The sequence below is a fragment of the Notothenia rossii genome (assembly GCF_949606895.1).
Source record: "Notothenia rossii genome assembly, chromosome: 1".
NCBI classification, from domain to species: Eukaryota; Metazoa; Chordata; class Actinopteri; order Perciformes; family Nototheniidae; genus Notothenia; species Notothenia rossii.
Genome location: NC_136912.1, coordinates 57,359,365 through 57,382,948, shown reverse-complemented (window position 1 = coordinate 57,382,948; position 23,584 = coordinate 57,359,365). Strand labels below are relative to the sequence as shown.

Genomic DNA, 23,584 nt, shown 5'->3' with positions numbered 1-23,584 from the left:
ATTCATTCTATTTAGGGGCGCCTTTCAAAGCAATTTGACAACTCATAACATATTCCAAGGAAAGGTTTTAAGGCAGTACAAAAAATGCAGTCCGGGTGATGTTTTTTATGTGGGGTGCAGATGAGAGGGAGCTGTCCAGAATGACACCAAGATGTTGTGTTTGAGTTCTTGATAAGCCATTAAAACAGTAAAACAAGTGTCTCCTGTTCCCCAAAACATACCCGTCTGTTATGGAAAAAGAAAGTATTCCAAAAGTATTCTATAAGTAATCTGAATACGTTACATTTTTAAGACACGTAACTGTAACTGTATTCTGATTACTTTCAGAGCATGTATTCAGTAATCCGTAACTGATTACATTTAGAAAGTAACCCTCCCAACCCTGCCTAGAAGTGATCCTACGTTAGCGTGAAGAGTCTGCTAAGCTTTATGCGGTCCGCAGTACCTGAGCGTGCTCCACTAGCAACCCCCCCCCCCCCCCAACTTCAACATGCTGGGCTATATAAAATCGCTGGAACTCCATTGCGTTCCAAGAATGCACGGTTGTTGGTTGTTCCTAGAGTCTCTAAAAGTAAAATGGGAGCCAGAGCCTTTTCTTATCAAGCTCCACTTTTGTGGAATCAGCTTCCAGTTTTTGTTCCGGTGGCAGACAGCCTATCCGTTGTTAAGAGTATGCTTAAGACCTTCCTTTTTGATAAAGCTTATAGTTGATGAAATAATCCAATAAGAGTGCATTGACGTAGACACATTGTGCCTTTTCACCCATACATCTTAGGTCTTACTCCTTTTCCTTACTGATGGTATGTAATTTGGTTGTGTGTAGACGGTGGAATACGTGCCTTGATCCCTGCCGAGTCGACGCACAACTGTTGATTGGTGTCAGTGCCAAAAAGATTTTTAGGAGCAATGCGCTCATGGTATAGATGTGGCGCATACATCTTAATTCCTACTCTTTTCCCTCAACCTATCCTAAGGGTGTCAATGTACGTAGACACGTTGTGCCTCTGCACCTCTTTTCCTTACTTCTTACTTGCTACCCCTTTCCCTCAATTTATCCTAAGGGAGTCCATGTACGTAGACACGTTAGTTTAGCTTCTATAGGCTTAGACTGTCGGGGACACCTTACTTCTTCTCTCTGTCTGTTTGTACCTGTGTACTCTCATGTTCCGAATAACCGAGCTTCCTCCAAATTTCTTTTTGGTGTTTATCTATGCCGGGATCTTGAGTCGTGGCTGATCCTGTTGCTGCGGTCCTGTGTCCTGGATCCTCTATCCTGAGTCCTGATCTGAGTCCTGGACTTCGGGTCCTGGCTGAACCAGTCTCTGCGGTCCTGCCTGACTCTCATCATACTACTTCCCTGATGGCTCCCACAGGACTGTTGACATCCTCGTGGATTCATCTTCTTATTATAGACACATGCATTTCCAAACATTTGGTTTACCTATGCTGCAACATTTATTATCTCTTCGATTTATTGAATGTCTGTCCGTCCTGGGAGAGGGATCCCTCCTCTGTTGCTCTCCCTGAGGTTTCTCCCATGTTCCCATTTAAACTGTGGGTTTTCTCTGGAGGTTTTTCCTTGTTCAATGTGAGGGTCTAAGGACAGAGGGTGTCGTATTGTCATACTGATATTCTGTACAAACTATGAAGTCCACTGAGACAAATGTAACATTTGTGATATTGGGCTATATAAATAAACATTGATTGACTGATTGATTGAAGCGTGAGGGTTACATAGTGATGTCACTATGTAATAGTAATAGAAACGTTACAGGTAAGGGGGAGTGTGTGGGAGTAAAACTCCTTCTGGAGGGAACCCAGGGATTTTAGCCTTTGCAGACCATTTACATGCACAAAAACATATAGAACACACTATAGGAGAGGGGAAACCCACAAAGCACAATAGGGCCTCTTTAATTTAGAATCTTTTAGCTGTGGTTATTATTATCACTGGATCAAAAAGCACATTGAAAATGGTAAATTTCAGGTCAAGAAATTCCATAAAAGAGAGGACAGAAAGTAGTGAAATGAAAGCTGGCTGTGTGCAATAACAAGGGGCACGGCTTCGTTTCATCCCAGATTGTTTAATTGAAAAATGTTGACCCATGTGAGAAACATTATATCCCAGCAACATCAGGCTCCATATTCAGTGAAACTATAACCTCAAAGGCCACATGTTCTCACAGTGTTAATAATGCATTAGTGGAACAAACTCCACACTGTACTCTCTTTACAAATCCCACCTGGCCATGTATTAGTTGCAGATGTGGCTCTCTAATTCATAATGAACTAATAATGGTTTTGTTAGTGCAAGATTGTTTTCCTTTCCCCCCTCGCACACACATAGATGGGAGATAATCTGTTCTGGAGGTGTGGCGGTGCAGGAGACAATATTGCGCCCTGCATGAACCACAGACTCAGGAATGTGCTTTTGCAAGATAGCAGACTTTGAATTCTCCTAATGTGACTCACTCATGGAGCATTGAATGGATCTGTATCATTAAATAACAGCTTTTTTCTTTGGGGAGAAAGAATATAATGACTTATTGTTAAATGGGAGAAAAAATCCACATGTGCGCTCTCCAACTTGCAGAGGAGAAACCGCAGAAGTTCAGCACCTTGTCTACTTGAATGTCTATTTGCGGCAAATGAAACCACATGACACAGACCGGCAAACGAATGTCTCCATGGTTTGATGGTGCACTGATATGGAGGAGAGCTCAAGGACTAGACATACATAGGAGAACAAAAGACGGAGATGTGAGGGTGACTAACTTCACATCAGATAATTAACAGCCTGAGCTAGCTTTAATGTCAGACAGACTGCAGCGTAACACATCCCTGAGTGAGTCATAGCTGCCTTTAATTAAAGTCATATTGACTAAATTGAATGATTGCAAATAAGTCTCACTTTAATGTTAAATTCAGGTCAGCATACTCGTCATTTTATCTTAAAGACGTTTTGCTTTTATGTTTTTCCCTCTCCTGTAGTGTGTTCTATGGGTTTCTGTGCGTGTAAATGGTCTGCAAAGTTGAAATCCCTGTGTTCCCTCCAGAGGGGGATTCTGCTGCTACATTTGTAAAACTACATTCTTACAAACCCCTAGTTTTTATGTGCATGTTCAAAATAAAAATAAAATCTTGAAGTATCGCAAAAGAGACTGACTAAGGAGGAGAAAAGAGTCAAAGCCAGCAAAAAGTGCAAAAGAAACTGCTTCAGCTTTTGAGGTCCAACTGGCTCTTCTGAGGCCCTCTCCTCATTCTCTCCTCCTGTCAGTACAGTAACGGCCCGTCCATACAGCGGCGTGCGTTGAAGCTTGCCGGTGGGCGCGTCTGAAACTCGACCAACAACCAATCACATGAATCTCCCGCCCCTGACACATAAGCAGCGGTTTGATTGGCTCGAGCTTGTACTGGCATATGATTCGATTGGCTGACGCTTCTGCCGAGGCTTCAAAAGTTGAACATTGCTCAACTTTATAAAAAAATAAGAGAATAAATGAAAAACAGCTATGAAATACTATATGAAACTAAAACAAGAATAAAGTTTAAAAGGGTGATTTGTAAAATATCCATAAAGAAAAAGTACATCTGTTTACAGTTCTGTTTGATATGGGTGTTGAGATAGACACTGGATGACCTTGGTTGACCTCCAACTGCATTCCATTCTTTCCAATGGCTGGCGTCTATGTCACGTGATCTTCAAATTTCTCCCTGCAAAAAAACAAAACATGGCCGAACTTCGTTTTATTCTCGGTGGAAAATGCCTATTTTAAAGTTAGTTTGGCCATTAAAATGCGTTTTGATGTCATTTGATGCGAGACATATGAGTTGTTATTTCCAATTACAGAGCTTGAGAACTAATCAGGGGGTTTGTCAAACAGAGCACATGGTGTAGACTTAAACGATAGCTGGGGATTCTGGGTAGTGTAGTGTCTTCTGCCATCCTTCACTCCGAAAAAATATTTGTTTCTCCGAATCAAAAGGAACATTCATGTGTTGGAGAGCTGTGCTCGACTCAGGAATAGTGAAATGTTGGAAATCACTTCTCCTGTAGAGGTATCACTTTGAGCCAGGTGCTATAGAAACCTCTCAGATTGCCATTATTCCGCAGTGTACACTGAGCCTACAAGCCCAACGTTGTTCACACAGAAGAAGTGCACTCTGCCGAAGAGACCATGTCCCGAGGAGTGTGTCATCCTGCTTTCAGTTAAAAGCTTGTTGATGACGTGCAAAGAACAAAGACACAAAACGTGTGGCGTGAAGTATTAAATTAAAAAGTCTTCCTGCTCCCTCCCTCGTAGATTTCACCTCGCTGCTTTGATATCTGACCTGAGGAAGGAGGGAATGAAGCTGCACGCTCGCTCTTATTGCAGCGTGTGTGTGTAAAGTAGAGTCTCATTAGGGAGTTTCATGTGATAGATTTCGCAGTACGGAAAATAGGGATGATAAAGAAAATGAAAGACGAAGGGAGCAGGAGGAAATCCAGAGAAGAGGGGACTGGGGATATTGTAATTAGTTGCACCTGTTTCCTTTAACCCGGCTCCAGTTTCCCTCTACAAACGCATGCAGATTACCCATCAAAGCCCTCTGCTGCCTCTGCTCAATGGAACCTTTGTTGCCAGTTGTCAGGGAGGCGGCCCACAGAAGTAAAACAAGGCCCACTGCTCTGGAACTTACAGTACATGCACCGGACACAACAAAACCGGGGAGTGTGTAGAGTCTGCATCACCACGTTCTGCCTGTCAGACAACAACAACAACAACAACAACAACAACTTCATCCTGTGTCAACACAACTGGGCGGTGTTAGCTGTAAGAGGAACCGCTCTTCCACACAGGCATCACTAACTCTTCATACTATGATATAGAATATTGCAAACTACACCCTCAAAGACACACTTGACAAGAGTATACCTGAATTGCCAAATAGTCGAAGGGCAAAAAATGAAAAAAGTTGCTAAATTCTGTTTTAATAAACTTCACTGATCCGCTGTGGCTTCACAAACTTTTGTTGTGAAGCCAAACATCTTTTCAACCCACATAAATTGTGGGGGTTCCAACAGATTCCAAACAGACCAAATATGTCAAGCTGAGAATCCATTTATATTTGATGGACTGATGGAGCCATAAAAAGTCTTTAATTTGAATATTTCTCCCAGTTTAAACATCATTACTTCCAGATGATGAGGATTAAGAATGATACTGTCTAAATCACTGTTGTCTCCAACATGCAGTTCTCCCCATGTATTATATATATATATATATATATATATATATATATATATATATATATATATATATATATATATATTGTGTATATATATATATACTGTATATATATATATATATATATATACTGTATATATATATATATATATATATATATAAATATAATACATGGGGAGAACTGCATGTTGGAGACAACAGTGATTTAAACAAGAATTAGATGGAAAAAAATATATAAAGCTCCTAATTTTCCTCTATTTCTTATATTTAAAATTAACAAATTAATGAAATTAAAACTTTTAAAAATGTATTCCTTCATGTTTCCATTTCAATAACCTTTTTTTTACTTGCAAAGTAAAACCCTTTTACCTAGATGTTTTCTAAACAGGTATTTGTATAGTCACATTGTTGATCCAACAGATACTCTGTACCTGCATTCTGTCCGTTTTTTGGCTCCATGTTAAGCCAAAACTTCTCACTTGTTTAATCTACAGGGAAACTTATACAAAATAATGTGTGTTGATAATTTGCTTATTTCCCTGAAATGCATGTTTCCTATGACAGTGTTAGTGTCATGCCCAAAAAATAATTTCAACATGTTAACGTGAGAAATTAATAGTTATAACAAGATCTTTTACCACAATAGATCAAATATAATTTCATGGTATTTCTTTTTCTGACATGGCAGCAATACACTCTTCTTCCTCTTTGCTGCAGACACTGTGTTTGCCTTTGTAAGATAGATAAAGTTCATCTTATTTTGAACGCTGAAATAATCACTAGCATTATTGCAGCATCACCGTAGTTAAAGCACCCTGATGATCTGCTGATAATGATGCTGCGTTAGAAACAGGAATGATCTCAAACTCCGTCCTGCGTATTGAGCTCTATGACTGATGGCCTCAATATTCCATATCATGTATGGATTGCCCATGTTTAAATGTATAGTTTGTATCCAGCAGCTTTCCTATTTCCTCCATATGGTCAGCACATAATTGAAAACACTTAGAGCAGTGACATTTTGGTCACCGTGTTCCTGATCCTGGAACAGCCAGTCCTCTGCACAGCTGCTGCGGTCTAATAGCATCCATTTGAAGAAAGTGTCCTTGATTAGGTTATTATCAAGATCATTTAGCGCTTCAATAAGAGAAGTGCTGGGAGGAGTGGCAGCAGTGTGGAGGTACATTGCTGTCCTCCGTCATTCAATTGGACTCTGATAGGTTCACATGCTCACCTCACGGAACGCATCTGACAATGAGGCTGCGGCGGAGGCAGGGGGTAAAGGGGGGGGGGAGCGCTCTGCATTCAAGTGCTAATTAGAAAAATTAGATCTATGAAAGGCAGCAAGTGATCTAGGCCTTCAACCTACGTCTGTGTACCGCTGTCGCAGCACAAAGAGGAGGCAACAATAAGCACTGAGGAGGAGGGGGGGGGGATAAATAATTTAATCCATTATCTACTCTGCAAAGCTCATCAGCACTGCTACACAATGGCCACGAATGAATTTCTGATTGCATTTCTCTCCTACCCTCCAGGAGAAAATGCCCATGCTCCACTCTGCCAGCGCCACCAAGAGCAAGAGAGACGAGAGAGAGTCTCCACCAAGGTCAAACTACAATACAGCAATCTAATTAAGACCATCACACAGGTTCCTGTGCGGGCTCAGCCTCATATTTTCCATTATGTATTACATCATGTACTTCTACATGTAAATCATGGATGTGATGCTGTGATCTCCACGTCCACATTTCTAATTGATAAGAGTGTATCTATAAAAGGAGCCTGACCAGCAGGATGTATGTCCAGATTACTGCTCAGGTAAAGTGCTGTCTGTGATTTATAACGTGTACAAATACTGAGACTACAGGAATGGTTGTTTGACTCCTAGAACAACACACATGGGGAGTCCCACGACAGGCTCACATTGTGGGACATTTGCAGTTTAAAACATTTGGTTTACGGTGTGATTTCAAACTGAAACCAAACTACTTGGTTAGGTTTCAGAAAAGGTCACAGTTTGGGGAAAGCTAGTTTCAGAACATACGCACATATAAGTATATTACATAACTTAGACACATAAATTGGATAAAAGTCCACTTCTTAACTTTTGATTTCACAAAGACAGCAGCCTCCTGGGTGAAAGTAGGCTACTGTTGTTTGTTGTTCATCCATCACAACCTCAAGGACGCTATAGAGCTCCTGCGGTCACGTGACTTTTGGTTATCAGCCACCATTTTGGCAGTAAACATGACGACCGGCGCCAGCGTTTTCCTACCGTGCGAGTATACATCTCATTTTAATTCAAGTGAAATTCGGCTTTATAGTACAAAATTAGAAAGATTAAATATAAGCGACCCATATAATGCACCCGGTGTGCTTTTCAAGAGCATAACCTCCTGCTCTGAAGACGATGTACCCGACTTGCGCTACGCGGACATCCACAGCTATCTTGTAAGCTTTCCATCAGTGTACTCAGGAGACTCCCTCAGAGCTTACAAAAGCTTGGAGGCTTACAAATGGTGTCAGTCCGGCTTCGTAAACAACATTCAACTGTGGAGTCTTACATCCAAAAACTTCGGCATCATCACTGCAAGGGTAAGTATTAAATTATTCCAGTTTGATAGGCAGTGTCACGTTAGCATTGTTTGTTTATTAGCTTGTCTAGCTACGGCAGTGTCACGTTAGCATGTTTGTTTATTAGCTTGGATAGCTACTGCAGTGCGTCTGAAACTAGTTTGTATTTTTGCTTTTTTGAAAACTTTTTGTAGCATTGTACTGTATTCCTTCACCCACCTGATATGAAGTGATCACTGCATAAGCGAAAGCAAACGGCCGGGGGGTCCCATCTTTCAGTCTTGTTCAGACGGCTCCTGGCTCTTTTAATCGCTGCGATCCACTTTTCCCTCCTCTCCGCGTCTTTTGGAATGCGATAATAAGATACACCTTTCTTCTTCCCACGCCTATTTGTGCAACCTGGTGCACAGCAGTTATCCACCATCCTCGACAGTCTGCCAGTGCCTGCCAATGAATTTACTGACGCGATTACTGCCAAAATGGCTGCCCCCTTCGTTTCTCGTCACGTGACCAGCATATGTGACATCATCCGCAGGAGCTCTATAACTCTGGGACTTTGTCGCTTTTTGTACTAAGTAACCTTGCTTGCATCAATAGCATTAATCCACCCATTAGAGCAGCGTTTCTCAAAGTGTGGGGCAGAGATGTGATAGGTGGGTCGCGAATGGACGCGATGAACGGGAGATTTTTTTTTTCATATATTTCTTTTACCTCAGGCCGGAATCGAACCTGGGTCCTCGCGGGCGGTAGTGGACTGTTACAGTCGGAGACTCTAAACAGCGGTGGACTTTCACAGTGCCGCTGCGCCGGATGCGGTACCGGCTCAGCGGCGCTGTGAAAGTCCACGGCCCACCTATGCAAGAGCCAGCGGCCCACCGACGGCAGCGGCCCGACGGCAGCGGCCCACCGGGGAAACTCCCGAATCTCCCGATGGCCAAACCGAGCCTGCTCACGCACAGAACTGAAACCAAAATCATTAACGGACATATGTAAAAATCTCTCATACACACATGTGAAATCAGGGACGTGCACAGACAGTTGGAGGGGCTATTGCTCTAAACTGGAAAAAGGGCCTCTCCCACCCACCCCCCCCCCGAAAAAAGACCTTTTGAAAATTCTAATTTGCAAGTGACACTCAGATGACTTTTATGTCCAACTGCTAAATTCGTTATTCAGGCACATTTTTAAAATATCGACAATTCTGTTTTAATGTAATTCGACCATTGTAACTGCTGTGAAGACATACAGTAGGCTACTGATAAAATAGGGCTTCTAACTAATTACCTTAAATAAACTCACTAATTAATTAAACCAGTTCAATACGCAATATTCTTATCGTTCTTGATGAGCGCAGTTACGGTAAGGTATCTAATTACTTATTTATTTACTAGAAAAACTTGTATTTCTTTAAAGTAACTCTCATCCTAAAAAAGGTTGGAGACCCCCGTTATAGAACGATACATTTGACAATTTTAAGCTTGGCCTACCATTTTATTGGAGCGATGAGGAACAGGTGGGGCTTGAAAAGGCCCACCTGTTCAAAGTGGGGAATGACAGAAAAAGTTTGAGAACCACAGCATTAGAGGCTGTTGTGCATCAATAAATGCACATATAGGTTGAAATAGTTGCCTGAGAAGACAACCCATACATTTTGGGAGAGTGGCCTGGTGATTTGTGATGTCGCCAAAACTTTGGTTGAAACTTTATAACAACTATTTGATGCCCTGATATTTTGTACCCACGTTCATGGTCCCCAGAGGATGAATATAAAAAGATTCCTGTGGCACAACCATGAGGTCAACATTCTGTCTCTGAAGCTATTAAAGGAATTTGAACCCTATTGAACAGCTGTGAGCATGAATTGTCATGAAAATGTGTACAGATATTCATGATCCTCAGATGATTAAACATCGTGACTCACATTCTCTGACGAACGGAAAAATCAAGTTAGTAGTTTTGAGTAAAACGTCTCGACAACTTTAAGAATAAAGGATTCTGCCTGATAAAAAAGATTTGTACCCTATTTCCCAAGTTGCAACTGAGTTCATTCACTATTCAGGTAACCACAGGCTTACTGTTTTATATATTTTGTTATCTTGTTGGGCAGAATATTTGTTTGCTTGGAGAGGCTTTGTAGATTTAAAAAAGGAACAGCAATAAGTCTGTTGGTCAACCCTTTGGATTTTTCAAATATCCTTTAGAGAAATGTAGCACTTATATTATATGAAATTATAATACATTGTCTGAAATGGCCCATGGCTGTTAACTTACTGGAAGCCACGATCATCACTGTAAGCTAGCTAGTTTTTTAGTTATTGTTCGCAGTACTCACAGCTAAATGAACCCAATAAACATTCCGATGGCATCAACAGAATAGTGGTAAAAACAAAACATGTATTACTTACATTTGTATTGTGCTGTGTTCACTGGATAGCCATCGTTAATGAAACCTACCCTTACACTACGTAGCCCTAATGGCGGCCATTCAAGCGCTCCACACTTAAATGTTAACAGTCATGAGTACCCATAGTGCAATGCATCTTCCACACTTGTCAGAGTGAATGCACTATGCACTCAAAACAGCAACAAAAGAACAGAGGAACACACACCGAGACAAAGCAGTAGTCCTGCTTAACTTAACTTTTCACATCATCAAATGTCAAAGAGTAACAGGGCAAGAAACTATTAATGGATGAATCTGGCAATGGTTTATGAGGATGATTGCTTCCATCACCCCGCCCCCCCCACCCCACACATCAACTGCAATCCATCATGTGCATCAGGCTCCAGTAAAAAAGGAATATCAGGATCACCTACTTGGCCCAGTGCCTCTGACATGCTGGCTTAATTTTACCTTCCATTTCAGTGTGGTGCATTTACATAAAACACAGAGAAAAGTAGTACACATAATGGTCCCCACTGGCTAGGAGCTTTAAGGTCCTGTCCACAGTCCCAGTGAGGGGCAGTCAAGCTGCCTCTGCTCTGCTCTGTTAGTTTTATGGAGCAGTATTGAAACCACTTTGAGGTCAGCTAGCTGCAGAAACTGTGCTGGGTCTCCTATGGTCATGAGAAAGGGTCCAAAACAGATCCAGAGGGCCATTTCTGGCATTCCAGCCAACTTTCATTGACAAAAGGAGGTCATTACTCTGTGCACAGCTTCAGCAATACCAGGATCAAATGCTCCGTCAGGGTGGCAGTGAGAGATGTGACCTATGTTCGGCCTGCTGGTGCCAAGGTTCAAGCCCTCTTGCAAAGGTGGTTCTTCAAGAAGAGGATTTCTGAAAAATAAAAAAAAAGCCCAAAATGTGCTTTTTCTCAACATACACGTACATGCGTCTTTATGTGTACCCCATTTGCACACGCTGATTTCATTTGAGTGCTGTCATTATGCAAGTACAGCACAAATTGTCCAAGACCAAGTGAACTATTTATAGCTAACACAAGGCCCGAGAGCCAAGTGTGCCTAATGGTGTAATTTGTATTGTTAATGGTAATGCACTATTAGTTTGTTCCATTTGGCTTTGCACAGGTGCATTAATAGGGCTTGGTGAACCGTCTCACTCCTGCTGGGCCTTTCTAAAGGGCCACGGCGCCCTCTGGTGGCTCACAGCAGAACAACGAGGCAGAAACCACTTCAAACACGAGCTGCAGTCAAGGATAGGAGAGAGGCATGTTATTGAGAGAAAAGACAAACATTTTGTTGAATGGAGGAAATCAAGTAGTCTTATTGGGTCAGAAAGACATAAAGAGTCCTTAAAAAACTGAAGCGAGGCAACGCAACAACAAACAGTTCCCACAAATGTCAAACAACAACAAAGCAGGACAGATTTTTTAAATATCGTGCTCCTAATTAACCTTCAAGCTCATCAGCCACAATCAATATAGACTGCAGCCTTTTTTTCTAATTGAGATGAAGTAATTATCAGACTGTATTCATCTCGTTAATGAAACTATGTTCCAATATGCCTGCAGCTAAACTGTTAATTGAGTTCTATTTTCTGAGATGGGCGGCCTCTCCTTGTGTCCACGGCCACAAAGCGTCAAATGTGGGTTGGGGCCTTTGTGCTGGTTTTTTGTAGACTTAGGAGGCTGTGGACCGGTGGAGCGTGGGAGAGCCCATCCCCCCCCCCCCCCGACACTCTACATCCCTCCTGTCTGTTCTCCCATCAGAGAGTGGGTAATACCGCTGACTTGGGCAGATCATCTCGTCCCAGTCTGTTATTTCACGGTTTCAGTGGTTAAGTACTCCCTGTTGAGTAAGATATATCGAGGCAATTATTCTGTAATTATGGAGCCAAGAGACGAGGAATGGAGTCATGAGATTCTGGGCCTTAAGTCACTGCGAGACTGAACGAACTGAAACATTGAATTTGATTAAATATACTGTATTATGTCAACAGATTTCACATAACTGTATTAGGTTAGCTGAAAGCAATAATTGTTAGTTGAAATACAAAATATTAGGTTCATCTTAATAGTATTGCTTTCAACTAACCTTATACACTTATGTGAAATCTGTTGACATAATACATTTAATTAAAGTCAGCGGTTCAGTTTTTCAGTGTGGGGGGACTCACTGTTCGTGTGCTGTATGACATCACATCTCCTGTCCTGACATAATCAACTTTAAAAACCAGTGGGACAAATAATAAAAGGTATTTAATACTATATTCTGCCTCCACTAACACATCCCTTTACCCAAAAACTGAAACGTTCAATATCAACAGACAATTAAAAATAAAGGGGTAGAGCACATAATGTGTACAGTCAATGTCATAGTCAACCCCTTATGTTTTCTGAAAGGACAACCTACTTTAACAGAAACCCTACATTACAGTTTAGTTATCATATAGTCGATACTTTTTCAATTTTCTGATAATAAATGTTGACTTAGACTTTTTGAGATCTCCCCCGGCTGCGATCGGCTATTCTCGTCTACTTTCAAGGCGAGCCGCAGCTCGTCTCAAACAAGCCTAGTGGCTCAGTGGCTCAATCCCAAACCACGCCCTACACCCTACCCCTACACACTCCCCCTTCGTGACGGAGTGAACTCTGTGGAGTGACACTCGCAGCTACATTACAGTTTAGTTATCATATAGTCGATACTTTTTCAATTTTCTGATAATAAATGTTGACTTAGACTTTTTGAGATCTCCCCCGGCTGCGATCGGCTATTCTCGTCTACTTTCAAGGCGAGCCGCAGCTCGTCTCAAACAAGCCTAGTGGCTCAGTGGCTCAATCCCAAACCACGCCCTACACCCTACCCCTACACACTCCCCCTTCGTGACGGAGTGAACTCTGTGGAGTGACACTCGCAGCTCAATGAGGCTGAGACAAGCGGAACCTGCGCAGACGTGCGCAATTTCGATCAACGTCTTGCTAGTGCGTTGCATGATGGTTAGTCATTTTGTCCGACTTGCTCTGGAGGCTCGCCTACATGAGACGTTGAAATCTCGCGGGACAAAGACGCACGCAGCCTTGAGAGCGAGGCGCGGCGGCACAGTTCCTCTCCGCGGGCTGCGGAAGCGAAATGCTTGATGGGAAACGACTCGCTGGTATCTCGAGCTGAGCGCTCATTGGTGGTTTTTACCACGTGCTGGTGATGAAACTCTCCAATTGGCTCGGCAAAAGTTTGTTGTTGTTTTGTGTCAGTTTTACGTCGCCCCCTCCATTAACATTTTTCATAATTGTTCCACAATGTTTATTATCATGAAATTAATATCTATATATGTTATACTATACTTGCACTGCTTACCGTTTTCATACTTTATATATCTTAGCATATCCATACACACTGTTCATACTGCTCACAGGCTGCTGTGTATATTCATACCCCTCACTGTTTATTCATCATTCAATTCATTCTATATTTTATTCTGTAGATTGTGTACATTACTTTTCACTTTACTGCTTGTTGCACTCCTGGTTGGAAGCTAAACTGCATTTCGTTGTCTCAGTACCTGTAATATGTGCAATAACAATACAGTTGAATCTAATCTTGAGCAGGAACAAATGTATTTACTTAGTACATATCTGACCTTAACGATTAAACCTATGGATTAAACACATTTGTGCATTCTTTATAAATGCAAACCGAGTCAAGCCAACTCCGGAGGTGGCGGTATGCACCTTAAAGATGTTTGCAATCCGCCAAAAAACCGAGAGAAGAAGAAGAAAAAGGCGAAGAAGAAGGTGAAGAAGAAGAAGCCGACTCGGAGCTGTCCGACTTCAGGCGAGCTTTTTGAGACCTCCCCCGGCTGCGATCGGCTATTCTCGTCTACTTTCGAGGCGAGCCGCAACGCATCTCAAACAAGCCTACTAAATACAGCAGCAAGCTTTGGGACGGCCTCCCCTCTCTCCGGCAGAAACAGGAAATGCCGTAACTGTATGTAACAGAGGTTTCAAATCAGGATCTCAGACCAAACATTTAAATTAAGAACTAAAATAAAACTCCAAACATCTTTGATTGTGTTACTTTTTTGTAAAGCTCTTTTAGTTTTAAACCTGATGTTTATAAGCTTCTTAGTTTTTGCAACAGTCTGTAAATATACACAACTTTATAATAAAATGAACACATTTACCTTTTTCTAGACTAAATACAGGTATACGATCCTAAGTAAAAAAAATATGAGGTTGTTAACATCGCAGTTTATCAGTGGATGTTTGCTGGAACTACTTGTACACAGCGTGTTTCCTGACGGACACACACAGCGTTGACTCCGGTCAGGTAGAGAACGGTCTCAAGTCAGCACCGATGCAGACTCGCTGTTTGAGGGCTTGATAGCTCACTCCCCCTCCACACCGCTCCACACTCGTTGGTTTGGAACAGCACTTAATGTGGCGGACCCTCCGCGCGAACGGAGGGGTAGTGTGTAGTGTGTGGTTTGGGATTGGGCCACTGTCACTACCCGATCTGCACCCCTGCCCGAGTCATAAAGATCTCAAATATCTATATAAAAATATTTTATTATTTTATTTGAAATAAAATGAAGGACATTCACGGTTAATGTAATTAGATATAAATTATGAATGCCATACATATTGCATACATTCACAGTAAATATTTCTTCAGTATGTATGATAGCTGTCTAACAGAAGTTAAATCCATTTCTCACTTATTCTGATAATGTACTTCTTAACCCAATAAAAGGACCTAATAAAAGGAGTTGTTAAATAATAGTGAAGTCACGTTGTAATAACATTAACTCATCTCTCTCGTTCAGATTAATATTGTCGGGTTTTTTGACTGTTCTTTTTCTGCTTTGCCAAACGCCAATGTCGTGTGTCCTATTAGAGTTGCCGTATGTAGTTGCCAAATATGGCGGACCATCTCGCACATGCGCAATGCAGATAAGGCAGGGATGCAGATCGGGTAGTGGCAGACACTCTGCAGCAGGTATACTCGACATTGAGAAACGGCCACTGTGTATGAGACTCAATACTCGTTGGTTGTACTTTTGCGGGCATCCAATTCCGTAGGTGGCGATGTTGCAAAACAACTAGGGTCCTGGGAGTGAGGTCCCAGGACTGCGGTCCTGAAACTGCAGTCTCCGACGCTGCAGCTTCATACTATTGCCTTTTTTACCTGTTGGAAGTTCCACTGAAGGAAAATCCTACCGTTATCTCACAGAAATATTTACATCCGCCCAGCAGCTGTTCCTCAGGAGCATAACGAGCATAACGAAAGAACTACAGGACCAACCAATGTTCATGAAACTTGGTGGAAAGGTGTAACATGGGCCAAGAGAGAACACATTCAATTAAAGACCGTCTGAGGGCGGATAAATGCATTATTTATAGAAACAACTTGGCGGAGGTCTGTGAAGTGTTTTCTATAGTTTTTTATCATTTTAAACAAAATATATCTTTGGCTTGAAGCTGTTGGTCACACAACACACGCAGTTTGTAGAAGTCGTCATCATCATCTGGGTGACTTGAGACTTCGCACACTCAAAATATCGATTGGTGGAGAATATTATCGATAATGAAAAAAGCCTTTGTCAAAGCCCCCTCTCCGAGTCAGAAAGCCATGGACATTGAACTGGTGAATCAAAGAGATGCATTGTGGGAAATGTAGGATCCAGAGCATAGCCTACTTTAAGTACTATCTCAAGACATGTTATTAGGCGCTTTCACACCAAGGTTGCGGTCCAATAGTCCATTTAGCTTAGGAACCTTCCTAACCGAGTGAAATTACCCAGAAGTAAGTCAGTGGCAGCCATGATAAGTGCCGTTCCAATTCTCTAGATCAGGGATGGGCAACTTGGATGGTGGTGGGGGCCACATAATGCATGCACCAGGGCGCCACAGATTCACTTGGAACACACACACACAAATCCCATGTATTGTATGTAATTATTAATAAATTAAGTCTGACATCTTCATTTAGATTTTACAATCTTTCAGGGAACATCCTCTAATAAGCTCACTTAACAAATATCAGTTCACAGACATTTTATTTAATTTTGACAAGTGGCATGTTTGTATTGAACAGGTTATTTAACATTGGAATAAGCATAAGCATGGAAAATGTGTGTGCATTAAGATTAACCATTAAAATGACATAAACATGAAGTCATGAACACTAACGCAGCGTCCACACGGCGGCGTGCGGTGAAGCATGCCGGCGGGCGTGTCTGAAACTCGACCATCAACCAATCACATGAATATCCCGCCCCGGACACACAACCACGCGGTTTGATTGGCTAGAGCTTGTACTGGCATATGATTTGATTGGCTGTCACTTCCGTCGCAGCTTCAAAATTTGAACATTGCTCAACTTTTGAAGCGAGCAATGCGAGCAGAGCGAAGCGACGGAACCACAATGCAGTTCGGCAAAGCGTGACGTCACCCCATTCAAAGTGAATGGGTAGAAGCGTTGAAGCTTCAACGCACGCCGCTGTGTGGACAGGCCGTAAGCCAGACATTAGTTGTCTAACTTGAACCTAGCTAAGACACGTGTAGCCTGTCTCAGGCACAATAAGGGGAATGTCAACATAGACACCTGTCAACCCGCAATCTGCAGTTCCTCAGCGCCGCTTCCCCTCCCTCCCGCTGAAATTATGAATGAAAAGCATATAGTAATCATAGATAACACGGCAGGGTCCGTGACAGTTTGTTTTCATCTGATTTTAAATAAACAAAGTGTTGGTTTTCAGAATATTAAACTTGTTTCGCAAAATTCATATGATAAATACAACTTCTAGGCTTGTAAAGGCATAATTACAAGCGGCGATTTAACGTCACAGCAGGCATAACAACAGCTGGTGTTTCTTGTGAGTGTTTCCCCTGGAAACAAACACAATACACACAAATGTGTCACAGATTATTTTGCGGTATTTGGCTGCCGAACAAAATCATGTACGCTGCTCGCGACGTAACAAGGAGTCAAGTGGACGGTATCAGTTAGACCCTCCAGAAAAACGCGATTCTGCGATCGCAGAATTTACCGCATAATCAGCAAAATGGCGCAGATTTTTAAAAGGCCGCATATTTATCAAAAGGCCGCATAATCCCCACATTTTTCCACACAAAGTTGAGAAGAAAAAAAAGTTAACTCGTCTTCACGTGACGTCATCAGCTCGCGCATCACAGAATGTAAACAACACTGTATAGAGTGAACGTGTGGAGCACACACGATAGAGAAAACACCAAGATGAACAAATCTAATCCATCTCATTTACCGACGAACATTTCTACTAAAGACCGGGCAAAAAGTGGGTGGAAACTATTCTGCACCCCATGCAACTGTGTGTTGGAGCATAAGAGAACATCGACGTGACGACCAACTTTGATTCATTCAAACATTCGAAAATGCTTTCTGCTGCTGCGGACAAGAAAGCCAAACAACTCACATTCACCGAAGCATCAACCTCCAAAACCCTTTCGAGGGCTACAAGAAACGAGGTGAGTAGCCTACAAGATTGAAGCTGGTCAGATAACGAACGAGTAAATGAAAACAGAATGAGGCGGAGAAGTGTGTGTGTGTGTGGGGTGGGGGGGGGGGGTGTGAGATTAAAATAGCCCTATTGCTTTTACAATAAATAAACATTGAATGTGTTTAATTGAATAGTAAAGGGGTTTAACGTTAGTGGCAGGTTGTGTGTGAAAGAGAATAAATAAGACCGCCTAATATTTTAAAAAACATTTATTCTTTTTTCCCGCATATTTCGCAACTTTCCGAATATTTCGCAACTTCCCGCAATTTCACCGCATAAAATCACATAAAAACCCTGCATGTTTAATCGCATAATCAAGGATTTTAGCCGAAGGAATTTAGCCCGCATAATCAAGGATTTTGCCCGCATTTTTCTGGAGGGTCTAATCAGTACTACAAGCAAAAAAAATTCAAACATTCTTTTTATTAATTGCGTTGTTTATAAATTCATCTGGGGGCCGCAAAAAGAGGAGGTGGGGGCCGCCATTTGCCCATCCCTGCTCTAGATGATAGGAAAGGAGGTTTCAAACTTCCTTTATAACCTCCTTTAGCTTAGGAACTGTGCTGTTCACTTTTTATGTTCAGTTTGTAAATGGAATGTACGGTGGCCCTGAAGTGCAAGACACCACAGCATTTCAGAAAACACAACAGCATTTCACAAAACACAACAGCATTTCAGAAAACGCAACAGCATTTCACAAAACGCCACAGCATTTCACAAAACGCCACAGCATTTCACAAAACGCCACAGCATTTCACAAAAACGCAACAGCATTTCACAAAACGCAACAGCATTTCACAAAACGCCACAGCATTTCACAAAACACAACAACATTTCAGAAAACGCTGCAGCATTTCAGAAAACACCACAGCATTTCAGATTGGACGGAAAGGGTATTCCCTTAAGGAGAACACTTCTTGTTTATGATTGGACAGAGCCAGCCAGAGAAGCACTGCTGTGATTGGTTGTTTTTGCTGCCAGTCGAGAAATGGCGCTTCGTGATTGGTCAACGCCCGGCAGCGCAATATGTCCCAAACGGTCCCAACCAAGCGGCAAACTCTGTGGAAGAGCCAGGACGCCAATACGGAAGTGGCACACACTGCAGTTCATATATTGGCCGATAGGGACTGACTGCAGAAAGGAGCAATTTCCATAGACCCCCATGTTAAAATGCCCAACTTTACAGCAGAAAAAAACATGTTTCTACCCATGGATGCAATAAATATTATTATGAATATATTCCACCTTCATGATTATGGATCTGTGAGTGAATTGTTTTCTAACACGACCCTTTTATTTATATTAGGTCTTAATTTTTTTGCATAAATTAGGGCGTGGTCACATTGAGTGACGGCTCTGTGATGTGACTGCTGCTCTTAGGTTCTTGTCTCTCTGCTAGCTGCTCCGTGAAGCTACAGGCACTCTGCCTGTTCAGCTCATCCAGGGAACACAACTTGCCCCCGGCCGTGTTTGTTTGTTCTTCATGCTTATATATCGGGCTATTGTGACTCGCTCTGCGGTTGAAACAGACGGTGCATGAATGCAGTTTTGCGGTAAGTGAAATTCGAGTACTTATTTATGTGTTAATGATTTTAATCAGTTTCTTAATTAATGTTAAAGAGCAACTTCCAGGTTAAAGACACCTGTGAATAAATGTGTAGGAAAATGATGAATACACTAGATTTTCAAAAATATATACAGAAATATACACTACAGTGACATCTGGCGTCGTTTTTGTAAGAAATGTTAACTTCCGCATAAAAAAAGCCTCGGCACGTGACCTCCCGCGTGTGACGTAACATGGGGGAAAGAACGGGGAGAGCGGCCGGTGTAACATATTAATAAACATGGATCCCAATGCTAGTTTCAACACAGAAGACACAGAAGAAGTTGAACATGTATATTCGAATGCATATGACGGACCACAACCTTATAATTATGAGCCTGCTAGGCGTCCAAGAGACCAGGAGCAGCCAAGGATTAGAAGAAATAACGGCCATCGGAGTGAAATTGAGCTGTGGTGTGAGGAGAACCAGTGGAGAACTGGGCAGCTATCTTGGTGAGTGACCGGCGTTAGCTACAGAATGTTAGCTAACGTCAGATCACAACATTGTGAAGTTAGCTATCATATATCAGGCTATAACTAAAGTAGCATTGATAATATAGTAACGTTACTGGCAGGACTGTTGATACTGATCCATAACAGAAACTAATGCGCAAGTATCAGCCGTATCTCGCGTTACCTAATGCAACTCCACACTACGGTGCTGTGTACCGGAGGGGAGACGCGAGATACGGCTGATACTTGACGATCTGGCGGAGAAAGGTTGTGGAGCCTCCGTTGATATGCCGTTGTAAATGGCTTGATGGAAAGCAGGTGTGTAGTCGGGGAGGGTGCACAGCTGATTGCAGCAGGTGAGTGGAGGTTGAGCCGGGAGCCAGGAGTGACAGCAACCACGCACACACAAACAACACAGACAGGGGGAAACAAACAAACACAAAGGAGACGGCTGGAGCAGTACAGCCACCACAACGTTACCTAATAAAACTCCACACTACGTCTTACGGTGCCGTGTACCGTAGGGGAGAGAGAGAGAGCAGCGAAGGGGGGGAGAGAGATGTAATATGGTTTCCTGATAAAGCTGTGGAGAGTATGTGCTGCAGGGAGGTGGATGCACAACGCACCCAGGAACAAACGCTAGCTCCGGTCCTTTTTACTGTGGACTCGATGTCCTGACAGGCTGGTATTTGTGCAACCTGCACAAACACAATACTGCACCATGATTACAAATGGTGAAATACAATGTAAAACTACCGAAAAATATATATATGACGCGTTTGACGTATGACCTTAAAAAAAAGCCATTTTTAAGAGCTGAGCTCAAAATTGCTCCTTTCCCTCTGAATTCCTGCCCTTATGTCTCGTAAAACATATCAAATCCTACATTCACTTTTTTAATTGTAATTTTCAAGCAAGTTTAAGCATAAATGTAGAAAAAAAAAAACCTGCAAGATGCTTTTTAAGGCGTGGGTTAGCGTGTAAGCGAGTGGTAGCTACATCGGTGCTAACGATGCTAATAGTAGCCTCCAAGTTAAAATCATAGACTATATTTATAAAGGTTAAAAAGAAATAAACAAGTGTTAAGCGTTAAGTGGGATAATACTGTTGAACAAACGGCTTCTGTTTGAGGTTGATAAAATAAGGTCATCCTTGTAACTTAGAGATATTTTATTATGTAGGTAGGAACTGTATGCAGCGCTAAGGTTAATTTAAATTGGCTATGCTCAAGTATGTAGACAAGCTAATGTCGAAGTAGTGTATGTGAAATCAACCTCACAATAAGATGTGTGTATATTACAATTATTAATGTCATATTTCAAGATGATTACTTAGATACAGACAATGTGGTTGGTTGAGCTGGAGTTCATTATTGAGCTTACACGTTAACATCTGAAGAACAAACCCAAACCTTGTTGTTTTTATTAATTGCATTACCAAATTGGTATCAAATAAACAGTAAGCATTGGTAACACAACTTCCAAAGTTACAGTAGAATAAAAAGGACCCTGACTCGGACAATACACAATCCAACATCCGTTATATTGTTTGTACATATGGTACTTTACATATATATCTGTTTGTTTTAGGTGTCCAGGTGATGCAGACAGGCTGGACCAGAGACTGAGAGACAGAACTGGACTCCTCACAGCAGTGAACTTCAGCTCAGGTACAAAGACTCTTTTTTTCATACTGTACAAAGAATCAAGAAAGATATTGGTTTAAATAAATGAAGTATTGACTTTAATACACTGATATACATACCATTAAACAATACTAGATCACCTACACATCAGTGAAGTTGAGGGTTTTTTCCATGCAAAAAGTTACATTTAGATGTTAACAAGCAATGTGATTTTGTCGGCTTTCTAATTTAATGTATTGAAGGCTAAGATATTTAACACATAGTGAGAACTGCTACTATTTATCTCTCAATATTGTCTGTTAAAAACGTGGTAAAAGTTATTCTTTCAGTGAGACAACAGAGCAAGCTTCTACAGTTGCACTACGTTTTGATAAGTCAAATATTATTTTGATAATAACATACATTTCAATTTTGAACTTCAAACTGTTCATTCATAATCTGATTGTCTTTGTAGCTCACTGTTGAAATAAAAAAAAAACATTACAATTACAAAATAATTATATCTACAGCCCCTAAACACACAAACACACCACTTTCATAAATGACAAACTTGTTCTGCAATAATATGTTTTATGTTTCCTGTATTTTTTGTTAGGAAAGGACATGCCTGAAAGACACAACATTTTCTCCTTCTCTGAGGATCAAGAAGAACATCCAAGAGGAAAATTAAAAGCTGATGCTATGAGATTTTAAGACCAGTACACTAAGAAACTACTTTTATTTTAAAAACAGTCAGCTGATCGAATGCACCTATTTCCACATCTACACTCCATCAGCTGATTATTTCTATTTGCCTCGCTTTATGAGCTTCACATCACTGGTGCCATTATTTGAAATGTCACAAATAATAGGGCCAATCTTCAGTCAGATATGAATGTGTAATCTAACATTTTCAGTAAGAATAATGGACAAAAGGAGTGCAAATACAAATACAATTTATTGAAATGTGAACCAAAAGTTAATCAAATGTTTTAAATAAAAAGCACATATGGACAGAAGGTGTAAACCTATTAAATGTATAAGTAAACACATTTACTCAAATAACGTGACAGACTAGGCCTCTGCAGTTGGTATCAGCTTTGCCCAGCTTGGGCTCCTCCATCAGGCCTGGTCCTCCTAGCAGAGGAAAGACCCTCAGTCCTCTCCAAACCAACAGACAGGACAGGACGTCCATCACACGGAGGTTTCTCCCTGAAGTCTCTGCAACTTTCTGGACACCATGCTGTCTCAATCCGTCCACAATGAATATGAGAGGGGGAAAATGAAAATAATAAATGCTTTAGACAATAAGAAATATAAAGTTGACTGTTGAGTTGCTCAGTTTTTTTAGATTGTCAATACTATTGCTGTATAACTAATATATCAGGTTAAGAGGCACATTCAAATAAAGATTGGTCTTTAAATACATGTTGTCTTTTGAATTGTTTGTCTAAAGTCAAGGATCTAGAACTAGTACTTAGTTTAAATGATACAGTCTGGTTATTATGCTGTTTGGAGGAGGCCTCACAGGTAAGAGCACTAACTAGCTACCATCACATGTACCTTAGCTTGACTTAAATGTATTAAACGTATAGTTAAGTGATATCAAAATAAAAAAAACTAATGTCATGCAAACATATTAATATTTGCTTGATTCCAATGTTGAATTTAGCCCAATTGCATACAAACGTTAAGGGATTTTAAGATTCTGAAGTATTATGCTAAAAACTCATTAACTTAGATTATTATTTATAGTTTTGCTGAATAGTTTCATGTCCGCTTACCTTAGAAACGTAAAATACCACGACAGTGTGCAGATGGGGAGCATGTTAGCTTAGCTTGGTAGCTTCAGCTAGCTCTGGAACTTTCAGCTCGGTGGCAGCAGGTCCCGCCTCGGCTCCGCCTCTTTGCCCTTATAGAGAGGCGAAGTCCCGCCCATCTACTTCCGACCCATGGGACCCCGGAAGCGGGAAATTATACATTGAAGTCAATGGAGAGAGAAAAGTCATCTTTCGATCCCGTTTGAATTGTGCCACGAATGACACATATGATGTTTGTCAAATTAAAAAAGAACATTTGGCAAGTCAAAAAAATTAAAATGTATCGTAAAACTGTGAAGTTACACATTTTCTTTTGTGAAACCGCAGGTCTCTGGTCTCCC

General features: G+C 41.4%; 2 protein-coding genes across 2 annotated transcripts in view; one reads left to right on the top strand and one right to left on the bottom strand.

Annotated features, from left to right (window-relative positions):
* Positions 1-23,584, bottom strand: part of LOC307021219 (uncharacterized protein) — a 616,546-nt gene that overhangs the window by 489,583 nt on the left and 103,379 nt on the right. The window lies entirely within an intron of this gene.
* Positions 1,860-22,484, top strand: LOC307023951 (uncharacterized protein). The gene is made up of 4 exons (XM_079657660.1): positions 1,860-4,814; positions 6,764-6,834; positions 21,389-21,468; positions 22,040-22,484. Exons 1-4 carry the CDS (start codon positions 4,686-4,688, stop codon positions 22,135-22,137), a joined length of 378 nt encoding a protein of 125 aa, XP_079513786.1. The 5' UTR covers positions 1,860-4,685; the 3' UTR covers positions 22,138-22,484.

Coding starts and splice junctions, on each gene's coding strand:
- LOC307023951 (XM_079657660.1), top strand. CDS start 4,686: ATGCACCGGACACAACAAAACCGGGGAGTGTGTAGAGTCTGCATCACC. Junction 4,815..6,763: donor ACAACTGGGCGGTGTTAGCT/GTAAGAGGAACC, acceptor CCTACCCTCCAG/GAGAAAATGCCCATGCTCCA. Junction 6,835..21,388: donor GAGAGAGAGTCTCCACCAAG/GTCAAACTACAA, acceptor TGTTTGTTTTAG/GTGTCCAGGTGATGCAGACA.